Source organism: Buteo buteo, chromosome 19 (genome assembly GCF_964188355.1).
Source record: "Buteo buteo chromosome 19, bButBut1.hap1.1, whole genome shotgun sequence".
NCBI lineage: Eukaryota > Metazoa > Chordata > Aves > Accipitriformes > Accipitridae > Buteo > Buteo buteo.
Window position 1 is genome coordinate 25238737 of NC_134189.1, and position 19810 is coordinate 25258546.

Below are 19810 nucleotides of genomic sequence, written 5' to 3' on the forward strand. Positions count from 1 at the left end.
TGAAAGGGGCATTTCTCTTTCAGAGGACAGAAATGCCTGTCCTGAAATACTCAGACCAGGAACCAAAATCCGCAGGAACCTTCACGGCCTCTGCTGTACCAGACCGTCTCACCGTAGATTGCGGACCGCTTCTCTGAAACCTGCTACTTTCAGTAGCACGTATACGACTTAAAATCACCTTTCCTTGGCTGAGGTAGGTTTTTCACGCATACTTGTTAAACAGCACCTTTTCTCTCCTCTCTTTATGCAGCCTGAGCAAAAGACCTGGCCATGTTTGTCCACAGCATGGATAACAGCAGCGCTCCTTTTGTTCTCCCTACCTTCTTGCTCCTGCTGCAGAACAAGAGCTACCCCGAAACCTCCACCCCTCCTGCTGGCCACGGGCTGACCGAGTCACCCATAGGACCCCCCTCAAGCAGGAACCACACTGTCTTGCAGTATCAGCTGAGGCTGGGGGAAATTGCGGCAGCCAGCATGGTTTTGGGAGCGTTGTGGCTGGTCTCCGTCTTTGGAAACTCCCTCGTCTGCTTAGTGATCCACAGGAGCAGGAGGACGCAATCCACCACCAACTATTTTGTCGTCTCCCTGGCTTGCGCAGACCTTCTCATCAGTGTCGCAAGCGTGCCCTTCGTGCTGCTTCAGTTCACCTACGGCAGGTGGGTGCTGGGGAATGCCATGTGCAAGCTGGTGAGGTACGTACAGTACCTCACCCCTGGCGTCCAGATATACGTGCTCCTCTCCATATGCGTGGATCGATTCTACACCATCCTCTACCCCCTGAGCTTCAAAGTGTCCAGGGAGAAAGCCAAGAAAATGATCCTGGCCTCCTGGCTCTTTGACGCCGGATTGGCATCACCGGCTTTCTTCTTCTACGGCTCCAACAGCGACGACCACTGCAACTTCTTCCTCCCCGGTTCTTGGGAAGGAGCCCTCTACGGTGCCATCCACCTCTTGCTGGGCTTTCTGATCCCTTCCATCCTCATCCTCCTCTTCTACCAGAAGGTCATCAGGTACATTTGGAGAATAGGCACCGACGGCAGGACTGTCAGGAGGACAATGAATATTGTCCCAAGAACAAAAGTGAAAACCATCAAGATGTTCTTAACGCTCAACTCGGTCTTCCTCCTGTCCTGGCTCCCTTTCTACGTGGCACAGCTGTGGCACCCGCAGGAAACAGACTACAGAAAGAGCACCTTGCTTTTCCTGGCCGTCACCTGGGTTTCTTTCAGCTCTTCAGCCTCCAAGCCAACCCTCTACTCCGTCTATAATGCCAACTTCAGAAGAGGGATGAAAGAAACTTTTTGCATGTCTGCCATGAAATGCTACAGAAGCAATGCATACACCATCACCACCAGTTCCAGGATAGCCAAAAAAAATCATGTTGGGATCGCAGATATGTCAGCTCCGGCAAAAACTGTCACCAAAGATTCCATCTATGATGCTTTTAACAGAGAAGCAAAGGAAAAAAAGCTTGCCTGGCCTATTCAATCCAATCCAACAAATACGTTTGTCTAGTTGGCTTCATTGCTTTGAAACATTCCGACGTCCCCCCAGAACAAGGAGCTTTCTCTCAGTTTTGAACCAAGGTATATTTACGTATTTTTAACACAACTTTTAGGGAAGAAAAAAAGATGGTTTATTTTATTAAATGCCTTGATTTTGATGTGTCCAGTCTATTTCGTTTCAGTTCAGTTACGTCCTGCTTTTTGGAACCGCTCTCCCTGAAGCACGAGCATAACCTTTTCACCAAACAGAACAAAAGTTCTTACACTCTCTAAATGTAGGGGGAAAAGGGAAGCGGAAAACACTGCTTGTTTCTCATCCTTGCACATGGGCCACGGTGTAAGGCATAAATAATGCATAAATCCACCCAAAGCCATCTCTACTTCCTTTCATTAGGTCCCCGTGAATATCCTCGCACCGGGGTTTTCCTCCTTGTTCAGACCCCAAGGGTAACATGTCCGTACGTGGGCATTGCTGCCCTAACCCTGAGACCACTGACATCAGGGCTAAAATTCCCACTGCCCCAGTAGGGTCAGCATCAGGCCAGCACTGAACGCTTTGGCATCTTCCTCGCTGAGCCTCTCCAGAGGTCTCGTGGGCCAAACCGCCCAAGAAAAGTCCTCCCCTTGGTCTGGCCCTCCCCGCCTCCTCTCGAGCTGCTTCTACACCCAGCCTGCTGCACCCACCCAGAAGCCAGCGGTGGGCACCGCCTGCGAGAAGACCTGCTCATCAAAAGGAAAAGGGGCCACGGCTCTAGCAGGCACCCAGGGACTCCTCCACCTCTTACATTTCGTCTGTCTCCTGGCCTGAGCCCCTTCTTCTCAGGTACGCCTGTGGCACCTGCAGAAAGCTGTGCTTTTGGCCAGGCAGGAGCAGGAAAACCAGCTCTGCGCTCACACGCTCGCCTGGCAGCATCCTCCACGGGTGCGTGCTTGAAGAGGTCCCAACAGGCGTCCCAGAGGAGACAAGCTGGCAGGGAGCGGTGCCTGCAGGTGCAGCCGGCTCCTGCTGCTGTGTCTCTGCCAGCGCAGTGAGAAAACAACCCAGCGGGACCGGCCGGGGCTTCGGTCCTGGTGGCAAGCCCTACGTCCCAGCTGAACAAGGGGGTAGGCACCTCTGCCTCGTGGGCATGCATACCTTGGGCCCACCAGCTTGAAGACTTTACTCGGGAGGCGACTTTGGCTTGCTCCACAGGGGATGTAGGTCTACTCCTATCAGGAGGATGAGGGAACAACGCTGGCAGGTCCCAGCAGCTCTATTTCAGGGCTAGCTCAGAAATACAGAGGTCACTCGAGCGGCCAGGTGGGTGAAAAGCACCGTCTACAAAGGAGACACATGGCTGACCCCGTTAGCATTAGGGGAGGCGTTGTAGCCAGCAGCAGTGAGAGTTCATGCTGGATGACTGCTCTGTGCTGCTTTCGGGAGGTAAACACTGAGGGCCCCCAAGCCCAACTACTATCCACCTGTCCTAGGGAGCTGTTGGGCAGCTAACAAACACAGCCATCATCCATCTATCTATCTATCTATCTATCTCTCTCTCTGTCTCTCTCTCTCCTTTAAAGCCAGTTCCAAGCTCCCTTCTTGCCTCGTGCTCACCGATTTGGTGACGTCCACTACCCGGCCTCAGAGCCGTGAAGGCTATGTGTCACCAGTGCCCAGGCAAGGCAATGTCTGTACGGGGGACAGACAGAAGGAGGAAGGAGTGCAAGCAAGGGTCTGGCAAGCAAAGCAGGGGACCTGCTGGGAAGGAAAAGGAGAAAGGGGGGACTGCAAGCTGAGCCATTCCTGTTGAAAAAGAACAGCAGGGTTTGGACTCGGCTGGCAACCCCCACACCCCTGCAAACCCGCAGGTCGTGTCGACGGAGCATTGCTGAGCTTAGAAATTTGGCACATCCCAAGGCCCAGACAAGGCGACTGGGTCCCTTCCCAGAGCTGGGCAAGAGGGCAGAGGTTCCGTGGGCAGAGGTTCCGTGGGCAGAGGTTCCGTGGGCAGAGGTTCCGTGTTCTGTGTTGGGGTCAGTTGCTCAGGGCAACCCTTCAGTTGCCCCTTGGCTCACCCACAGACCTGCAGAACCTGCAGCTCGGTGGAGGACGGGCTTCGCTCGGCAGCCGCCCTCGACAGGGTGAGCTGTCAAGAGTCACACTTGCTGCTTGGGAGCTCCCTGACCAAGGTAAGGACATCGACCCTCTCCCCGGCTTTTCTCCAGCGCACAGAGAGCCTCGACGGCTGACACGGCAGTCGCATCTAGTAGCGACAGCTCTACCGACACAACCCGAGGCTCTGCGGCTGCAAATCCCCCCACATCTCAGCTGGACAAGGACATTGCCCTCCTCCCCCAGAGTCTCCCTTCCGAATCAAAACTCTGCCCTTGAGAAAAAAGTCTCCTGCGGCTTTGGGGAGGAGGTTGTCGTGCCACCTTGTTCGCAGGGTGACAGAGGGAAATGCTGCCCTCGATGGGGCGGCTAACTTCAGAGGCAAAAAGACGTGCGGGGACAGCGTTGATGCTCAGGGCAGACGCTTTAAGGTATCCAATGTCCCACTCTTGATGAAAATTTCCTCGCTGTGGGAGGGCTGAGGAGCATTCATGGTGAGGAGCACCCACCCAGCTCGCTGCCTGTCCTTCCGCTGTGCTCATCTTCCCTTCGCCTTCAAAGCCAGACCTCGCTTACCTACCAAAATGACCTCCAGAAACACAAAGAGTCAGGGATAGGAGGGATATTAACACCAAAGTGACTAACGATCCGATGGGAGCAGGGTTGGGCTGCTAGTATCCTCATCAATGTAGATGTCCTTACCCTGGAACATATGACTTCCCAGTCCACCTCTCGGTAGAAGAAACACCTCCCTTGTCTCGCTACTTGACGCATTTATGTCCGGTCGAGGGAGCAGGGACACTGATGGTCTGGGGTTTTGCCACCCCCACGGACACTCGTTTCTGGGCTCGGTGGGGCATATGCCGCTCACTCGCTTTGCAGGTCACCAGCATTGGTGAAACTGCACCCCAGGCTCTCGCTGTGAAAGGGGCATTTCTCTTTCAGAGGACAGAAATGCCTGTCCTGAAATACTCAGACCAGGAACCAAAATCCGCAGGAACCTTCACGGCCTCTGCTGTACCAGACCGTCTCACCGTAGATTGCGGACCGCTTCTCTGAAACCTGCTACTTTCAGTAGCACGTATACGACTTAAAATCACCTTTCCTTGGCTGAGGTAGGTTTTTCGCACATACTTGTTCAACAGCACCTTTTCTCTCCTCTCTTTATGCAGCCTGAGCAAAAGACCTGGCCATGTTTGTCCACAGCATGGATAACAGCAGCGCTCCTTTTGTTCTCCCTACCTTCTTGCTCCTGCTGCAGAACAAGAGCTACCCCGAAACCTCCACCCCTCCTGCTGGCCACGGGCTGACCGAGTCACCCATAGGACCCCCCTCAAGCAGGAACCACACTGTCTTGCAGTATCAGCTGAGGCTGGGGGAAATTGCGGCAGCCAGCATGGTTTTGGGAGCGTTGTGGCTGGTCTCCGTCTTTGGAAACTCCCTCGTCTGCTTAGCGATCCACAGGAGCAGGAGGATGCAATCCACCACCGACTATTTTGTCGTCTCCCTGGCTTGCGCAGACCTTCTCATCAGTGTCGCAAGCGTGCCCTTCGTGCTGCTTCAGTTCACCTACGGCAGGTGGGTGCTGGGGAACGCCATGTGCAAGCTGGTGAGGTACGTACAGTACCTCACCCCTGGCGTCCAGATGTACGTGCTCCTCTCCATATGCGTGGATCGATTCTACACCATCCTCTACCCCCTGAGCTTCAAAGTGTCCAGGGAGAAAGCCAAGAAAATGATCCTGGCCTCCTGGCTCTTTGACGCCGGATTGGCATCACCGGCTTTCTTCTTCTACGGCTCCAACAGCGACGACCACTGCAACTTCTTCCTCCCCGGTTCTTGGGAAGGAGCCCTCTACGGTGCCATCCACCTCTTGCTGGGCTTTCTGATCCCTTCCATCCTCATCCTCCTCTTCTACCAGAAGGTCATCACGTACATTTGGAGAATAGGCACCGACGGCAGGACTGTCAGGAGGACGGTGAATATTGTCCCAAGAACAAAAGTGAAAACCATCAAGATGTTCTTAACGCTCAACTCGGTCTTCCTCCTGTCCTGGCTCCCTTTCTACGTGGCACAGCTGTGGCACCCGCAGGAAACAGACTACAGAAAGAGCACCTTGCTTTTCCTGGCCGTCACCTGGGTTTCTTTCAGCTCTTCAGCCTCCAAGCCAACCCTCTACTCCGTCTATAATGCCAACTTCACAAGAGGGATGAAAGAAATTTGTTGCATGTCCGCCATGAAATACTACAGAAGCAACGCATACACCATCACCACCAGTTCCAGGATAGCCAAAAAAAATCACGTTGGGATCGCAGATATGGCAGCTCCGGCAAAAAATGTCACCAGAGATTCCATCTACGACGCTTTTCACAGAGAAGCAAAGGAAAAAAAGCTTGCCTGGCCCATTCAATCCAATCCCCCAAATACGTTTGTCTAGTTGGCTTCATTGCTTTGAAACATTCCGACGTCCCCCCAGAACAACGAGCTTTCTCTCAGTTTTGAACTAACATTTCTTTAGGTGTTTTTCACGTAGCTTTCAGGGAAGAAAAAAAGATGTTTCGTTTTATTAAATGCCTTGATTTTGATGCGTCCAGTCTATTTCGTTTCAGTTCAGTTACGTCCTGCTTTTTGGAACCGCTCTCCCTGAAGCACGAGCATAACCTTTTCACCAAACAGAACAAAAGTTCTTACACTCTCTAAATGTAGGGGGAAAAGGGAAGCGGAAAACACTGCTTGTTTCTCATCCTTGCACATGGGCCACGGTGTAAGGCATAAATAATGCATAAATCCACCCAAAGCCATCTCTACTTCCTTTCATTAGGTCCCCGTGAATATCCTCGCACCGGGGTTTTCCTCCTTGTTCAGACCCCAAGGGTAACATGTCCGTACGTGGGCATTGCTGCCCTAACCCTGAGACCACTGACATCAGGGCTAAAATTCCCACTGCCCCAGTAGGGTCAGCATCAGGCCAGCACTGAACGCTTTGGCATCTTCCTCGCTGAGCCTCTCCAGAGGTCTCGTGGGCCAAACCGCCCAAGAAAAGTCCTCCCCTTGGTCTGGCCCTCCCCGCCTCCTCTCGAGCTGCTTCTACACCCAGCCTGCTGCACCCACCCAGAAGCCAGCGGTGGGCACCGCCTGCGAGAAGACCTGCTCATCAAAAGGAAAAGGGGCCACGGCTCTAGCAGGCACCCAGGGACTCCTCCACCTCTTACATTTCGTCTGTCTCCTGGCCTGAGCCCCTTCTTCTCAGGTACGCCTGTGGCACCTGCAGAAAGCTGTGCTTTTGGCCAGGCAGGAGCAGGAAAACCAGCTCTGCGCTCACACGCTCGCCTGGCAGCATCCTCCACGGGTGCGTGCTTGAAGAGGTCCCAACAGGCGTCCCAGAGGAGACAAGCTGGCAGGGAGCGGTGCCTGCAGGTGCAGCCGGCTCCTGCTGCTGTGTCTCTGCCAGCGCAGTGAGAAAACAACCCAGCGGGACCGGCCGGGGCTTCGGTCCTGGTGGCAAGCCCTACGTCCCAGCTGAACAAGGGGGTAGGCACCTCTGCCTCGTGGGCATGCATACCTTGGGCCCACCAGCTTGAAGACTTTACTCGGGAGGCGACTTTGGCTTGCTCCACAGGGGATGTAGGTCTACTCCTATCAGGAGGATGAGGGAACAACGCTGGCAGGTCCCAGCAGCTCTATTTCAGGGCTAGCTCAGAAATACAGAGGTCACTCGAGCGGCCAGGTGGGTGAAAAGCACCGTCTACAAAGGAGACACATGGCTGACCCCGTTAGCATTAGGGGAGGCGTTGTAGCCAGCAGCAGTGAGAGTTCATGCTGGATGACTGCTCTGTGCTGCTTTCGGGAGGTAAACACTGAGGGCCCCCAAGCCCAACTACTATCCACCTGTCCTAGGGAGCTGTTGGGCAGCTAACAAACACAGCCATCATCCATCTATCTATCTATCTATCTATCTCTCTCTCTGTCTCTCTCTCTCCTTTAAAGCCAGTTCCAAGCTCCCTTCTTGCCTCGTGCTCACCGATTTGGTGACGTCCACTACCCGGCCTCAGAGCCGTGAAGGCTATGTGTCACCAGTGCCCAGGCAAGGCAATGTCTGTACGGGGGACAGACAGAAGGAGGAAGGAGTGCAAGCAAGGGTCTGGCAAGCAAAGCAGGGGACCTGCTGGGAAGGAAAAGGAGAAAGGGGGGACTGCAAGCTGAGCCATTCCTGTTGAAAAAGAACAGCAGGGTTTGGACTCGGCTGGCAACCCCCACACCCCTGCAAACCCGCAGGTCGTGTCGACGGAGCATTGCTGAGCTTAGAAATTTGGCACATCCCAAGGCCCAGACAAGGCGACTGGGTCCCTTCCCAGAGCTGGGCAAGAGGGCAGAGGTTCCGTGGGCAGAGGTTCCGTGGGCAGAGGTTCCGTGGGCAGAGGTTCCGTGTTCTGTGTTGGGGTCAGTTGCTCAGGGCAACCCTTCAGTTGCCCCTTGGCTCACCCACAGACCTGCAGAACCTGCAGCTCGGTGGAGGACGGGCTTCGCTCGGCAGCCGGCCTCGACAGGGTGAGCTGTCAAGAGTCACACTTGCTGCTTGGGAGCTCCCTGACCAAGGTAAGGACATCGACCCTCTCCCCGGCTTTTCTCCAGCGCACAGAGAGCCTCGACGGCTGACACGGCAGTCGCATCTAGTAGCGACAGCTCTACCGACACAACCCGAGGCTCTGCGGCTGCAAATCCCCCCACATCTCAGCTGGACAAGGACATTGCCCTCCTCCCCCAGAGTCTCCCTTCCGAATCAAAACTCTGCCCTTGAGAAAAAAGTCTCCTGCGGCTTTGGGGAGGAGGTTGTCGTGCCACCTTGTTCGCAGGGTGACAGAGGGAAATGCTGCCCTCGATGGGGCGGCTAACTTCAGAGGCAAAAAGACCTGCGGGGACAGCGTTGATGCTCAGGGCAGACGCTTTAAGGTATCCAATGTCCCACTCTTGATGAAAATTTCCTCGCTGTGGGAGGGCTGAGGAGCATTCATGGTGAGGAGCACCCACCCAGCTCGCTGCCTGTCCTTCTGCTGTGCTCATCTTCCCTTCGCCTTCAAAGCCAGACCTCGCTTACCTACCAAAATGACCTCCAGAAACACAAAGATTCAGGGATAGGAGGGATATTAACACCAAAGTGACTAACGATCCGATGGGAGCAGGGTTGGGCTGCTAGTATCCTCATCAATGTAGATGTCCTTACCCTGGAACATATGACTTCCCAGTCCACCTCTCGGTAGAAGAAACACCTCCCTCGTCTCGCGACTTGACGCATTTATGTCCAGTCGAGGGAGCAGGGACACTGATGGTCTGGGGTTTTGCCACCCCCACGGACACTCGTTTCTGGGCTCGGTGGGGCATATGCCGCTCACTCGCTTTGCAGGTCACCAGCATTGGTGAAACTGCACCCCAGGCTCTCGCTGTGAAAGGGGCATTTCTCTTTCAGAGGACAGAAATGCCTGTCCTGAAATACTCAGACCAGGAACCAAAATCCGCAGGAACCTGCACGGCCTCTGCTGTACCAGACAGTCTCACCGTAGATTTCGGACCGCTTCTCTGAAACCTGCTACTTTCAGTAGCACATATACGACTTAAAATCACCTTTCCTTGGCTGAGGTAGGTTTTTCGCACATACTTGTTCAACAGCACCTTTTCTCTCCTCTCTTTATGCAGCCTGAGCAAAAGACCTGGCCATGTTTGTCCACAGCATGGATAACAGCAGCGCTCCTTTTGTTCTCCCTACCTTCTTGCTCCTGCTGCAGAACAAGAGCTACCCCGAAACCTCCACCCCTCCTGCTGGCCACGGGCTGACCGAGTCACCCATAGGACCCCCCTCAAGCAGGAACCACACTGTCTTGCAGTATCAGCTGAGGCTGGGGGAAATTGCAGCAGCCAGCATGGTTTTGGGAGCGTTGTGGCTGGTCTCCGTCTTTGGAAACTCCCTCGTCTGCTTAGCGATCCACAGGAGCAGGAGGATGCAGTCCACCACCGACTATTTTGTCGTCTCCCTGGCTTGCGCAGACCTTCTCATCAGTGTCGCAAGCGTGCCCTTCGTGCTGCTTCAGTTCACCTACGGCAGGTGGGTGCTGGGGAACGCCATGTGCAAGCTGGTGAGGTACGTACAGTACCTCACCCCTGGCGTCCAGATGTACGTGCTCCTCTCCATATGCGTGGATCGATTCTACACCATCCTCTACCCCCTGAGCTTCAAAGTGTCCAGGGAGAAAGCCAAGAAAATGATCCTGGCCTCCTGGCTCTTTGACGCCGGATTGGCATCACCGGCTTTCTTCTTCTACAGCTCCAACAGCGACGACCACTGCAACTTCTTCCTCCCCGGTTCTTGGGAAGGAGCCCTCTACGGTGCCATCCACCTCTTGCTGGGCTTTCTGATCCCTTCCATCCTCATCCTCCTCTTCTACCAGAAGGTCATCACGTACATTTGGAGAATAGGCACCGACGGCAGGACTGTCAGGAGGACGGTGAATATTGTCCCAAGAACAAAAGTGAAAACCATCAAGATGTTCTTAACGCTCAACTCGGTCTTCCTCCTGTCCTGGCTCCCTTTCTACGTGGCACAGCTGTGGCACCCGCAGGAAACAGACTACAGAAAGAGCACCTTGCTTTTCCTGGCCGTCACCTGGGTTTCTTTCAGCTCTTCAGCCTCCAAGCCAACCCTCTACTCCGTCTATAATGCCAACTTCACAAGAGGGATGAAAGAAATTTGTTGCATGTCCGCCATGAAATACTACAGAAGCAACGCATACACCATCACCACCAGTTCCAGGATAGCCAAAAAAAATCACGTTGGGATCGCAGATATGGCAGCTCCAGCAAAAAATGTCACCAAAGATTCCATCTATGATGCTTTTAACAGAGAAGCAAAGGAAAAAAAGCTTGCCTGGCCCATTCAATCCAATCCCCCAAATACGTTTGTCTAGTTGGCTTCATTGCTTTGAAACATTCCGACGTCCCCCCAGAACAACGAGCTTTCTCTCAGTTTTGAACCAAGGTATATTTACGTATTTTTAACACAACTTTTAGGGAAGAAAAAAAGATGGTTTATTTTATTAAATGCCTTGATTTTGATGCGTCCAGTCTATTTCGTTTCAGTTCAGTTACGTCCTGCTTTTTGGAACCGCTCTCCCTGAAGCACGAGCATAACCTTTTCACCAAACAGAACAAAAGTTCTTACACTCTCTAAATGTAGGGGGAAAAGGGAAGCGGAAAACACTGCTTGTTTCTCATCCTTGCACATGGGCCACGGTGTAAGGCATAAATAATGCATAAATCCACCCAAAGCCATCTCTACTTCCTTTCATTAGGTCCCCGTGAATATCCTCGCACCGGGGTTTTCCTCCTTGTTCAGACCCCAAGGGTAACATGTCCGTACGTGGGCATTGCTGCCCTAACCCTGAGACCACTGACATCAGGGCTAAAATTCCCACTGCCCCAGTAGGGTCAGCATCAGGCCAGCACTGAACGCTTTGGCATCTTCCTCGCTGAGCCTCTCCAGAGGTCTCGTGGGCCAAACCGCCCAAGAAAAGTCCTCCCCTTGGTCTGGCCCTCCCCGCCTCCTCTCGAGCTGCTTCTACACCCAGCCTGCTGCACCCACCCAGAAGCCAGCGGTGGGCACCGCCTGCGAGAAGACCTGCTCATCAAAAGGAAAAGGGGCCACGGCTCTAGCAGGCACCCAGGGACTCCTCCACCTCTTACATTTCGTCTGTCTCCTGGCCTGAGCCCCTTCTTCTCAGGTACGCCTGTGGCACCTGCAGAAAGCTGTGCTTTTGGCCAGGCAGGAGCAGGAAAACCAGCTCTGCGCTCACACGCTCGCCTGGCAGCATCCTCCACGGGTGCGTGCTTGAAGAGGTCCCAACAGGCGTCCCAGAGGAGACAAGCTGGCAGGGAGCGGTGCCTGCAGGTGCAGCCGGCTCCTGCTGCTGTGTCTCTGCCAGCGCAGTGAGAAAACAACCCAGCGGGACCGGCCGGGGCTTCGGTCCTGGTGGCAAGCCCTACGTCCCAGCTGAACAAGGGGGTAGGCACCTCTGCCTCGTGGGCATGCATACCTTGGGCCCACCAGCTTGAAGACTTTACTCGGGAGGCGACTTTGGCTTGCTCCACAGGGGATGTAGGTCTACTCCTATCAGGAGGATGAGGGAACAACGCTGGCAGGTCCCAGCAGCTCTATTTCAGGGCTAGCTCAGAAATACAGAGGTCACTCGAGCGGCCAGGTGGGTGAAAAGCACCGTCTACAAAGGAGACACATGGCTGACCCCGTTAGCATTAGGGGAGGCGTTGTAGCCAGCAGCAGTGAGAGTTCATGCTGGATGACTGCTCTGTGCTGCTTTCGGGAGGTAAACACTGAGGGCCCCCAAGCCCAACTACTATCCACCTGTCCTAGGGAGCTGTTGGGCAGCTAACAAACACAGCCATCATCCATCTATCTATCTATCTATCTATCTCTCTCTCTGTCTCTCTCTCTCCTTTAAAGCCAGTTCCAAGCTCCCTTCTTGCCTCGTGCTCACCGATTTGGTGACGTCCACTACCCGGCCTCAGAGCCGTGAAGGCTATGTGTCACCAGTGCCCAGGCAAGGCAATGTCTGTACGGGGGACAGACAGAAGGAGGAAGGAGTGCAAGCAAGGGTCTGGCAAGCAAAGCAGGGGACCTGCTGGGAAGGAAAAGGAGAAAGGGGGGACTGCAAGCTGAGCCATTCCTGTTGAAAAAGAACAGCAGGGTTTGGACTCGGCTGGCAACCCCCACACCCCTGCAAACCCGCAGGTCGTGTCGACGGAGCATTGCTGAGCTTAGAAATTTGGCACATCCCAAGGCCCAGACAAGGCGACTGGGTCCCTTCCCAGAGCTGGGCAAGAGGGCAGAGGTTCCGTGGGCAGAGGTTCCGTGGGCAGAGGTTCCGTGGGCAGAGGTTCCGTGTTCTGTGTTGGGGTCAGTTGCTCAGGGCAACCCTTCAGTTGCCCCTTGGCTCACCCACAGACCTGCAGAACCTGCAGCTCGGTGGAGGACGGGCTTCGCTCGGCAGCCGCCCTCGACAGGGTGAGCTGTCAAGAGTCACACTTGCTGCTTGGGAGCTCCCTGACCAAGGTAAGGACATCGACCCTCTCCCCGGCTTTTCTCCAGCGCACAGAGAGCCTCGACGGCTGACACGGCAGTCGCATCTAGTAGCGACAGCTCTACCGACACAACCCGAGGCTCTGCGGCTGCAAATCCCCCCACATCTCAGCTGGACAAGGACATTGCCCTCCTCCCCCAGAGTCTCCCTTCCGAATCAAAACTCTGCCCTTGAGAAAAAAGTCTCCTGCGGCTTTGGGGAGGAGGTTGTCGTGCCACCTTGTTCGCAGGGTGACAGAGGGAAATGCTGCCCTCGATGGGGCGGCTAACTTCAGAGGCAAAAAGACGTGCGGGGACAGCGTTGATGCTCAGGGCAGACGCTTTAAGGTATCCAATGTCCCACTCTTGATGAAAATTTCCTCGCTGTGGGAGGGCTGAGGAGCATTCATGGTGAGGAGCACCCACCCAGCTCGCTGCCTGTCCTTCCGCTGTGCTCATCTTCCCTTCGCCTTCAAAGCCAGACCTCGCTTACCTACCAAAATGACCTCCAGAAACACAAAGAGTCAGGGATAGGAGGGATATTAACACCAAAGTGACTAACGATCCGATGGGAGCAGGGTTGGGCTGCTAGTATCCTCATCAATGTAGATGTCCTTACCCTGGAACATATGACTTCCCAGTCCACCTCTCGGTAGAAGAAACACCTCCCTTGTCTCGCTACTTGACGCATTTATGTCCGGTCGAGGGAGCAGGGACACTGATGGTCTGGGGTTTTGCCACCCCCACGGACACTCGTTTCTGGGCTCGGTGGGGCATATGCCGCTCACTCGCTTTGCAGGTCACCAGCATTGGTGAAACTGCACCCCAGGCTCTCGCTGTGAAAGGGGCATTTCTCTTTCAGAGGACAGAAATGCCTGTCCTGAAATACTCAGACCAGGAACCAAAATCCGCAGGAACCTTCACGGCCTCTGCTGTACCAGACCGTCTCACCGTAGATTGCGGACCGCTTCTCTGAAACCTGCTACTTTCAGTAGCACGTATACGACTTAAAATCACCTTTCCTTGGCTGAGGTAGGTTTTTCGCACATACTTGTTCAACAGCACCTTTTCTCTCCTCTCTTTATGCAGCCTGAGCAAAAGACCTGGCCATGTTTGTCCACAGCATGGATAACAGCAGCGCTCCTTTTGTTCTCCCTACCTTCTTGCTCCTGCTGCAGAACAAGAGCTACCCCGAAACCTCCACCCCTCCTGCTGGCCACGGGCTGACCGAGTCACCCATAGGACCCCCCTCAAGCAGGAACCACACTGTCTTGCAGTATCAGCTGAGGCTGGGGGAAATTGCGGCAGCCAGCATGGTTTTGGGAGCGTTGTGGCTGGTCTCCGTCTTTGGAAACTCCCTCGTCTGCTTAGCGATCCACAGGAGCAGGAGGATGCAATCCACCACCGACTATTTTGTCGTCTCCCTGGCTTGCGCAGACCTTCTCATCAGTGTCGCAAGCGTGCCCTTCGTGCTGCTTCAGTTCACCTACGGCAGGTGGGTGCTGGGGAACGCCATGTGCAAGCTGGTGAGGTACGTACAGTACCTCACCCCTGGCGTCCAGATGTACGTGCTCCTCTCCATATGCGTGGATCGATTCTACACCATCCTCTACCCCCTGAGCTTCAAAGTGTCCAGGGAGAAAGCCAAGAAAATGATCCTGGCCTCCTGGCTCTTTGACGCCGGATTGGCATCACCGGCTTTCTTCTTCTACGGCTCCAACAGCGACGACCACTGCAACTTCTTCCTCCCCGGTTCTTGGGAAGGAGCCCTCTACGGTGCCATCCACCTCTTGCTGGGCTTTCTGATCCCTTCCATCCTCATCCTCCTCTTCTACCAGAAGGTCATCACGTACATTTGGAGAATAGGCACCGACGGCAGGACTGTCAGGAGGACGGTGAATATTGTCCCAAGAACAAAAGTGAAAACCATCAAGATGTTCTTAACGCTCAACTCGGTCTTCCTCCTGTCCTGGCTCCCTTTCTACGTGGCACAGCTGTGGCACCCGCAGGAAACAGACTACAGAAAGAGCACCTTGCTTTTCCTGGCCGTCACCTGGGTTTCTTTCAGCTCTTCAGCCTCCAAGCCAACCCTCTACTCCGTCTATAATGCCAACTTCACAAGAGGGATGAAAGAAATTTGTTGCATGTCCGCCATGAAATACTACAGAAGCAACGCATACACCATCACCACCAGTTCCAGGATAGCCAAAAAAAATCACGTTGGGATCGCAGATATGGCAGCTCCGGCAAAAAATGTCACCAGAGATTCCATCTACGACGCTTTTCACAGAGAAGCAAAGGAAAAAAAGCTTGCCTGGCCCATTCAATCCAATCCCCCAAATACGTTTGTCTAGTTGGCTTCATTGCTTTGAAACATTCCGACGTCCCCCCAGAACAATGAGCTTTCTCTCAGTTTTGAACTAACATTTCTTTAGGTGTTTTTCACGTAGCTTTCAGGGAAGAAAAAAAGATGTTTCGTTTTATTAAATGCCTTGATTTTGATGCGTCCAGTCTATTTCGTTTCAGTTCAGTTACGTCCTGCTTTTTGGAACCGCTCTCCCTGAAGCACGAGCATAACCTTTTCACCAAACAGAACAAAAGTTCTTACACTCTCTAAATGTAGGGGGAAAAGGGAAGCGGAAAACACTGCTTGTTTCTCATCCTTGCACATGGGCCACGGTGTAAGGCATAAATAATGCATAAATCCACCCAAAGCCATCTCTACTTCCTTTCATTAGGTCCCCGTGAATATCCTCGCACCGGGGTTTTCCTCCTTGTTCAGACCCCAAGGGTAACATGTCCGTACGTGGGCATTGCTGCCCTAACCCTGAGACCACTGACATCAGGGCTAAAATTCCCACTGCCCCAGTAGGGTCAGCATCAGGCCAGCACTGAACGCTTTGGCATCTTCCTCGCTGAGCCTCTCCAGAGGTCTCGTGGGCCAAACCGCCCAAGAAAAGTCCTCCCCTTGGTCTGGCCCTCCCCGCCTCCTCTCGAGCTGCTTCTACACCCAGCCTGCTGCACCCACCCAGAAGCCAGCGGTGGGCACCGCCTGCGAGAAGACCTGCTCATCAAAAGGAAAAGGGGCCACGGCTCTAGCAGGCACCCAGGGACTCCTCCACCTCTTACATTTCGTCTGTCTCCTGGCCTGAGCCCCTTCTTCTCAGGTACGCCTGTGGCACCTGCAGAAAGCTGTGCTTTTGGCCAGGCAGGAGCAGGAAAACCAGCTCTGCGCTCACACGCTCGCCTGGCAGCATCCTCCACGGGTGCGTGCTTGAAGAGGTCCCAACAGGCGTCCCAGAGGAGACAAGCTGGCAGGGAGCGGTGCCTGCAGGTGCAGCCGGCTCCTGCTGCTGTGTCTCTGCCAGCGCAGTGAGAAAACAACCCAGCGGGACCGGCCGGGGCTTCGGTCCTGGTGGCAAGCCCTACGTCCCAGCTGAACAAGGGGGTAGGCACCTCTGCCTCGTGGGCATGCATACCTTGGGCCCACCAGCTTGAAGACTTTACTCGGGAGGCGACTTTGGCTTGCTCCACAGGGGATGTAGGTCTACTCCTATCAGGAGGATGAGGGAACAACGCTGGCAGGTCCCAGCAGCTCTATTTCAGGGCTAGCTCAGAAATACAGAGGTCACTCGAGCGGCCAGGTGGGTGAAAAGCACCGTCTACAAAGGAGACACATGGCTGACCCCGTTAGCATTAGGGGAGGCGTTGTAGCCAGCAGCAGTGAGAGTTCATGCTGGATGACTGCTCTGTGCTGCTTTCGGGAGGTAAACACTGAGGGCCCCCAAGCCCAACTACTATCCACCTGTCCTAGGGAGCTGTTGGGCAGCTAACAAACACAGCCATCATCCATCTATCTATCTATCTATCTATCTCTCTCTCTGTCTCTCTCTCTCCTTTAAAGCCAGTTCCAAGCTCCCTTCTTGCCTCGTGCTCACCGATTTGGTGACGTCCACTACCCGGCCTCAGAGCCGTGAAGGCTATGTGTCACCAGTGCCCAGGCAAGGCAATGTCTGTACGGGGGACAGACAGAAGGAGGAAGGAGTGCAAGCAAGGGTCTGGCAAGCAAAGCAGGGGACCTGCTGGGAAGGAAAAGGAGAAAGGGGGGACTGCAAGCTGAGCCATTCCTGTTGAAAAAGAACAGCAGGGTTTGGACTCGGCTGGCAACCCCCACACCCCTGCAAACCCGCAGGTCGTGTCGACGGAGCATTGCTGAGCTTAGAAATTTGGCACATCCCAAGGCCCAGACAAGGCGACTGGGTCCCTTCCCAGAGCTGGGCAAGAGGGCAGAGGTTCCGTGGGCAGAGGTTCCGTGGGCAGAGGTTCCGTGGGCAGAGGTTCCGTGTTCTGTGTTGGGGTCAGTTGCTCAGGGCAACCCTTCAGTTGCCCCTTGGCTCACCCACAGACCTGCAGAACCTGCAGCTCGGTGGAGGACGGGCTTCGCTCGGCAGCCGCCCTCGACAGGGTGAGCTGTCAAGAGTCACACTTGCTGCTTGGGAGCTCCCTGACCAAGGTAAGGACATCGACCCTCTCCCCGGCTTTTCTCCAGCGCACAGAGAGCCTCGACGGCTGACACGGCAGTCGCATCTAGTAGCGACAGCTCTACCGACACAACCCGAGGCTCTGCGGCTGCAAATCCCCCCACATCTCAGCTGGACAAGGACATTGCCCTCCTCCCCCAGAGTCTCCCTTCCGAATCAAAACTCTGCCCTTGAGAAAAAAGTCTCCTGCGGCTTTGGGGAGGAGGTTGTCGTGCCACCTTGTTCGCAGGGTGACAGAGGGAAATGCTGCCCTCGATGGGGCGGCTAACTTCAGAGGCAAAAAGACGTGCGGGGACAGCGTTGATGCTCAGGGCAGACGCTTTAAGGTATCCAATGTCCCACTCTTGATGAAAATTTCCTCGCTGTGGGAGGGCTGAGGAGCATTCATGGTGAGGAGCACCCACCCAGCTCGCTGCCTGTCCTTCCGCTGTGCTCATCTTCCCTTCGCCTTCAAAGCCAGACCTCGCTTACCTACCAAAATGACCTCCAGAAACACAAAGAGTCAGGGATAGGAGGGATATTAACACCAAAGTGACTAACGATCCGATGGGAGCAGGGTTGGGCTGCTAGTATCCTCATCAATGTAGATGTCCTTACCCTGGAACATATGACTTCCCAGTCCACCTCTCGGTAGAAGAAACACCTCCCTTGTCTCGCTACTTGACGCATTTATGTCCGGTCGAGGGAGCAGGGACACTGATGGTCTGGGGTTTTGCCACCCCCACGGACACTCGTTTCTGGGCTCGGTGGGGCATATGCCGCTCACTCGCTTTGCAGGTCACCAGCATTGGTGAAACTGCACCCCAGGCTCTCGCTGTGAAAGGGGCATTTCTCTTTCAGAGGACAGAAATGCCTGTCCTGAAATACTCAGACCAGGAACCAAAATCCGCAGGAACCTTCACGGCCTCTGCTGTACCAGACCGTCTCACCGTAGATTGCGGACCGCTTCTCTGAAACCTGCTACTTTCAGTAGCACGTATACGACTTAAAATCACCTTTCCTTGGCTGAGGTAGGTTTTTCGCACATACTTGTTCAACAGCACCTTTTCTCTCCTCTCTTTATGCAGCCTGAGCAAAAGACCTGGCCATGTTTGTCCACAGCATGGATAACAGCAGCGCTCCTTTTGTTCTCCCTACCTTCTTGCTCCTGCTGCAGAACAAGAGCTACCCCGAAACCTCCACCCCTCCTGCTGGCCACGGGCTGACCGAGTCACCCATAGGACCCCCCTCAAGCAGGAACCACACTGTCTTGCAGTATCAGCTGAGGCTGGGGGAAATTGCGGCAGCCAGCATGGTTTTGGGAGCGTTGTGGCTGGTCTCCGTCTTTGGAAACTCCCTCGTCTGCTTAGCGATCCACAGGAGCAGGAGGATGCAATCCACCACCGACTATTTTGTCGTCTCCCTGGCTTGCGCAGACCTTCTCATCAGTGTCGCAAGCGTGCCCTTCGTGCTGCTTCAGTTCACCTACGGCAGGTGGGTGCTGGGGAACGCCATGTGCAAGCTGGTGAGGTACGTACAGTACCTCACCCCTGGCGTCCAGATGTACGTGCTCCTCTCCATATGCGTGGATCGATTCTACACCATCCTCTACCCCCTGAGCTTCAAAGTGTCCAGGGAGAAAGCCAAGAAAATGATCCTGGCCTCCTGGCTCTTTGACGCCGGATTGGCATCACCGGCTTTCTTCTTCTACGGCTCCAACAGCGACGACCACTGCAACTTCTTCCTCCCCGGTTCTTGGGAAGGAGCCCTCTACGGTGCCATCCACCTCTTGCTGGGCTTTCTGATCCCTTCCATCCTCATCCTCCTCTTCTACCAGAAGGTCATCACGTACATTTGGAGAATAGGCACCGACGGCAGGACTGTCAGGAGGACGGTGAATATTGTCCCAAGAACAAAAGTGAAAACCATCAAGATGTTCTTAACGCTCAACTCGGTCTTCCTCCTGTCCTGGCTCCCTTTCTACGTGGCACAGCTGTGGCACCCGCAGGAAACAGACTACAGAAAGAGCACCTTGCTTTTCCTGGCCGTCACCTGGGTTTCTTTCAGCTCTTCAGCCTCCAAGCCAACCCTCTACTCCGTCTATAATGCCAACTTCACAAGAGGGATGAAAGAAATTTGTTGCATGTCCGCCATGAAATACTACAGAAGCAACGCATACACCATCACCACCAGTTCCAGGATAGCCAAAAAAAATCACGTTGGGATCGCAGATATGGCAGCTCCGGCAAAAAATGTCACCAGAGATTCCATCTACGACGCTTTTCACAGAGAAGCAAAGGAAAAAAAGCTTGCCTGGCCCATTCAATCCAATCCCCCAAATACGTTTGTCTAGTTGGCTTCATTGCTTTGAAACATTCCGACGTCCCCCCAGAACAACGAGCTTTCTCTCAGTTTTGAACTAACATTTCTTTAGGTGTTTTTCACGTAGCTTTCAGGGAAGAAAAAAAGATGTTTCGTTTTATTAAATGCCTTGATTTTGATGCGTCCAGTCTATTTCGTTTCAGTTCAGTTACGTCCTGCTTTTTGGAACCGCTCTCCCTGAAGCACGAGC

At 54.2% G+C, this 19810-nt stretch overlaps 5 protein-coding genes across 5 annotated transcripts; all 5 read left to right on the forward strand.

The window, feature by feature from the left end:
- Positions 1-270: 270 nt before the first annotated feature.
- On the forward strand, positions 271-1515 carry LOC142041927 (putative G-protein coupled receptor 19). The gene has a single exon (XM_075051179.1). The coding sequence runs from the start codon at positions 271-273 to the stop codon at positions 1513-1515; it is 1245 nt and encodes a 414-aa protein (XP_074907280.1).
- Positions 1516-4789: 3274 nt separating this feature from the next.
- LOC142041911 (putative G-protein coupled receptor 19) lies at positions 4790-6034 on the forward strand. Its single transcript, XM_075051163.1, has one exon. The coding sequence runs from the start codon at positions 4790-4792 to the stop codon at positions 6032-6034; it is 1245 nt and encodes a 414-aa protein (XP_074907264.1).
- A 3274-nt stretch (positions 6035-9308) lies between these two features.
- Positions 9309-10553, forward strand: LOC142041903 (putative G-protein coupled receptor 19). The gene has a single exon (XM_075051155.1). It carries the CDS (start codon positions 9309-9311, stop codon positions 10551-10553), a length of 1245 nt encoding a protein of 414 aa, XP_074907256.1.
- A 3274-nt stretch (positions 10554-13827) lies between these two features.
- LOC142041912 (putative G-protein coupled receptor 19) lies at positions 13828-15072 on the forward strand. The gene has a single exon (XM_075051164.1). The coding sequence runs from the start codon at positions 13828-13830 to the stop codon at positions 15070-15072; it is 1245 nt and encodes a 414-aa protein (XP_074907265.1).
- A 3274-nt stretch (positions 15073-18346) lies between these two features.
- On the forward strand, positions 18347-19591 carry LOC142041913 (putative G-protein coupled receptor 19). The gene has a single exon (XM_075051165.1). It carries the CDS (start codon positions 18347-18349, stop codon positions 19589-19591), a length of 1245 nt encoding a protein of 414 aa, XP_074907266.1.
- Positions 19592-19810: the final 219 nt, after the last annotated feature.

Excerpts from the sequence above, each read along its gene's own strand:
- LOC142041927 (XM_075051179.1), top strand. The coding sequence starts at position 271 with ATGTTTGTCCACAGCATGGATAACAGCAGCGCTCCTTTTGTTCTCCCT.
- LOC142041911 (XM_075051163.1), top strand. The coding sequence starts at position 4,790 with ATGTTTGTCCACAGCATGGATAACAGCAGCGCTCCTTTTGTTCTCCCT.
- LOC142041903 (XM_075051155.1), top strand. The coding sequence starts at position 9,309 with ATGTTTGTCCACAGCATGGATAACAGCAGCGCTCCTTTTGTTCTCCCT.
- LOC142041912 (XM_075051164.1), top strand. The coding sequence starts at position 13,828 with ATGTTTGTCCACAGCATGGATAACAGCAGCGCTCCTTTTGTTCTCCCT.
- LOC142041913 (XM_075051165.1), top strand. The coding sequence starts at position 18,347 with ATGTTTGTCCACAGCATGGATAACAGCAGCGCTCCTTTTGTTCTCCCT.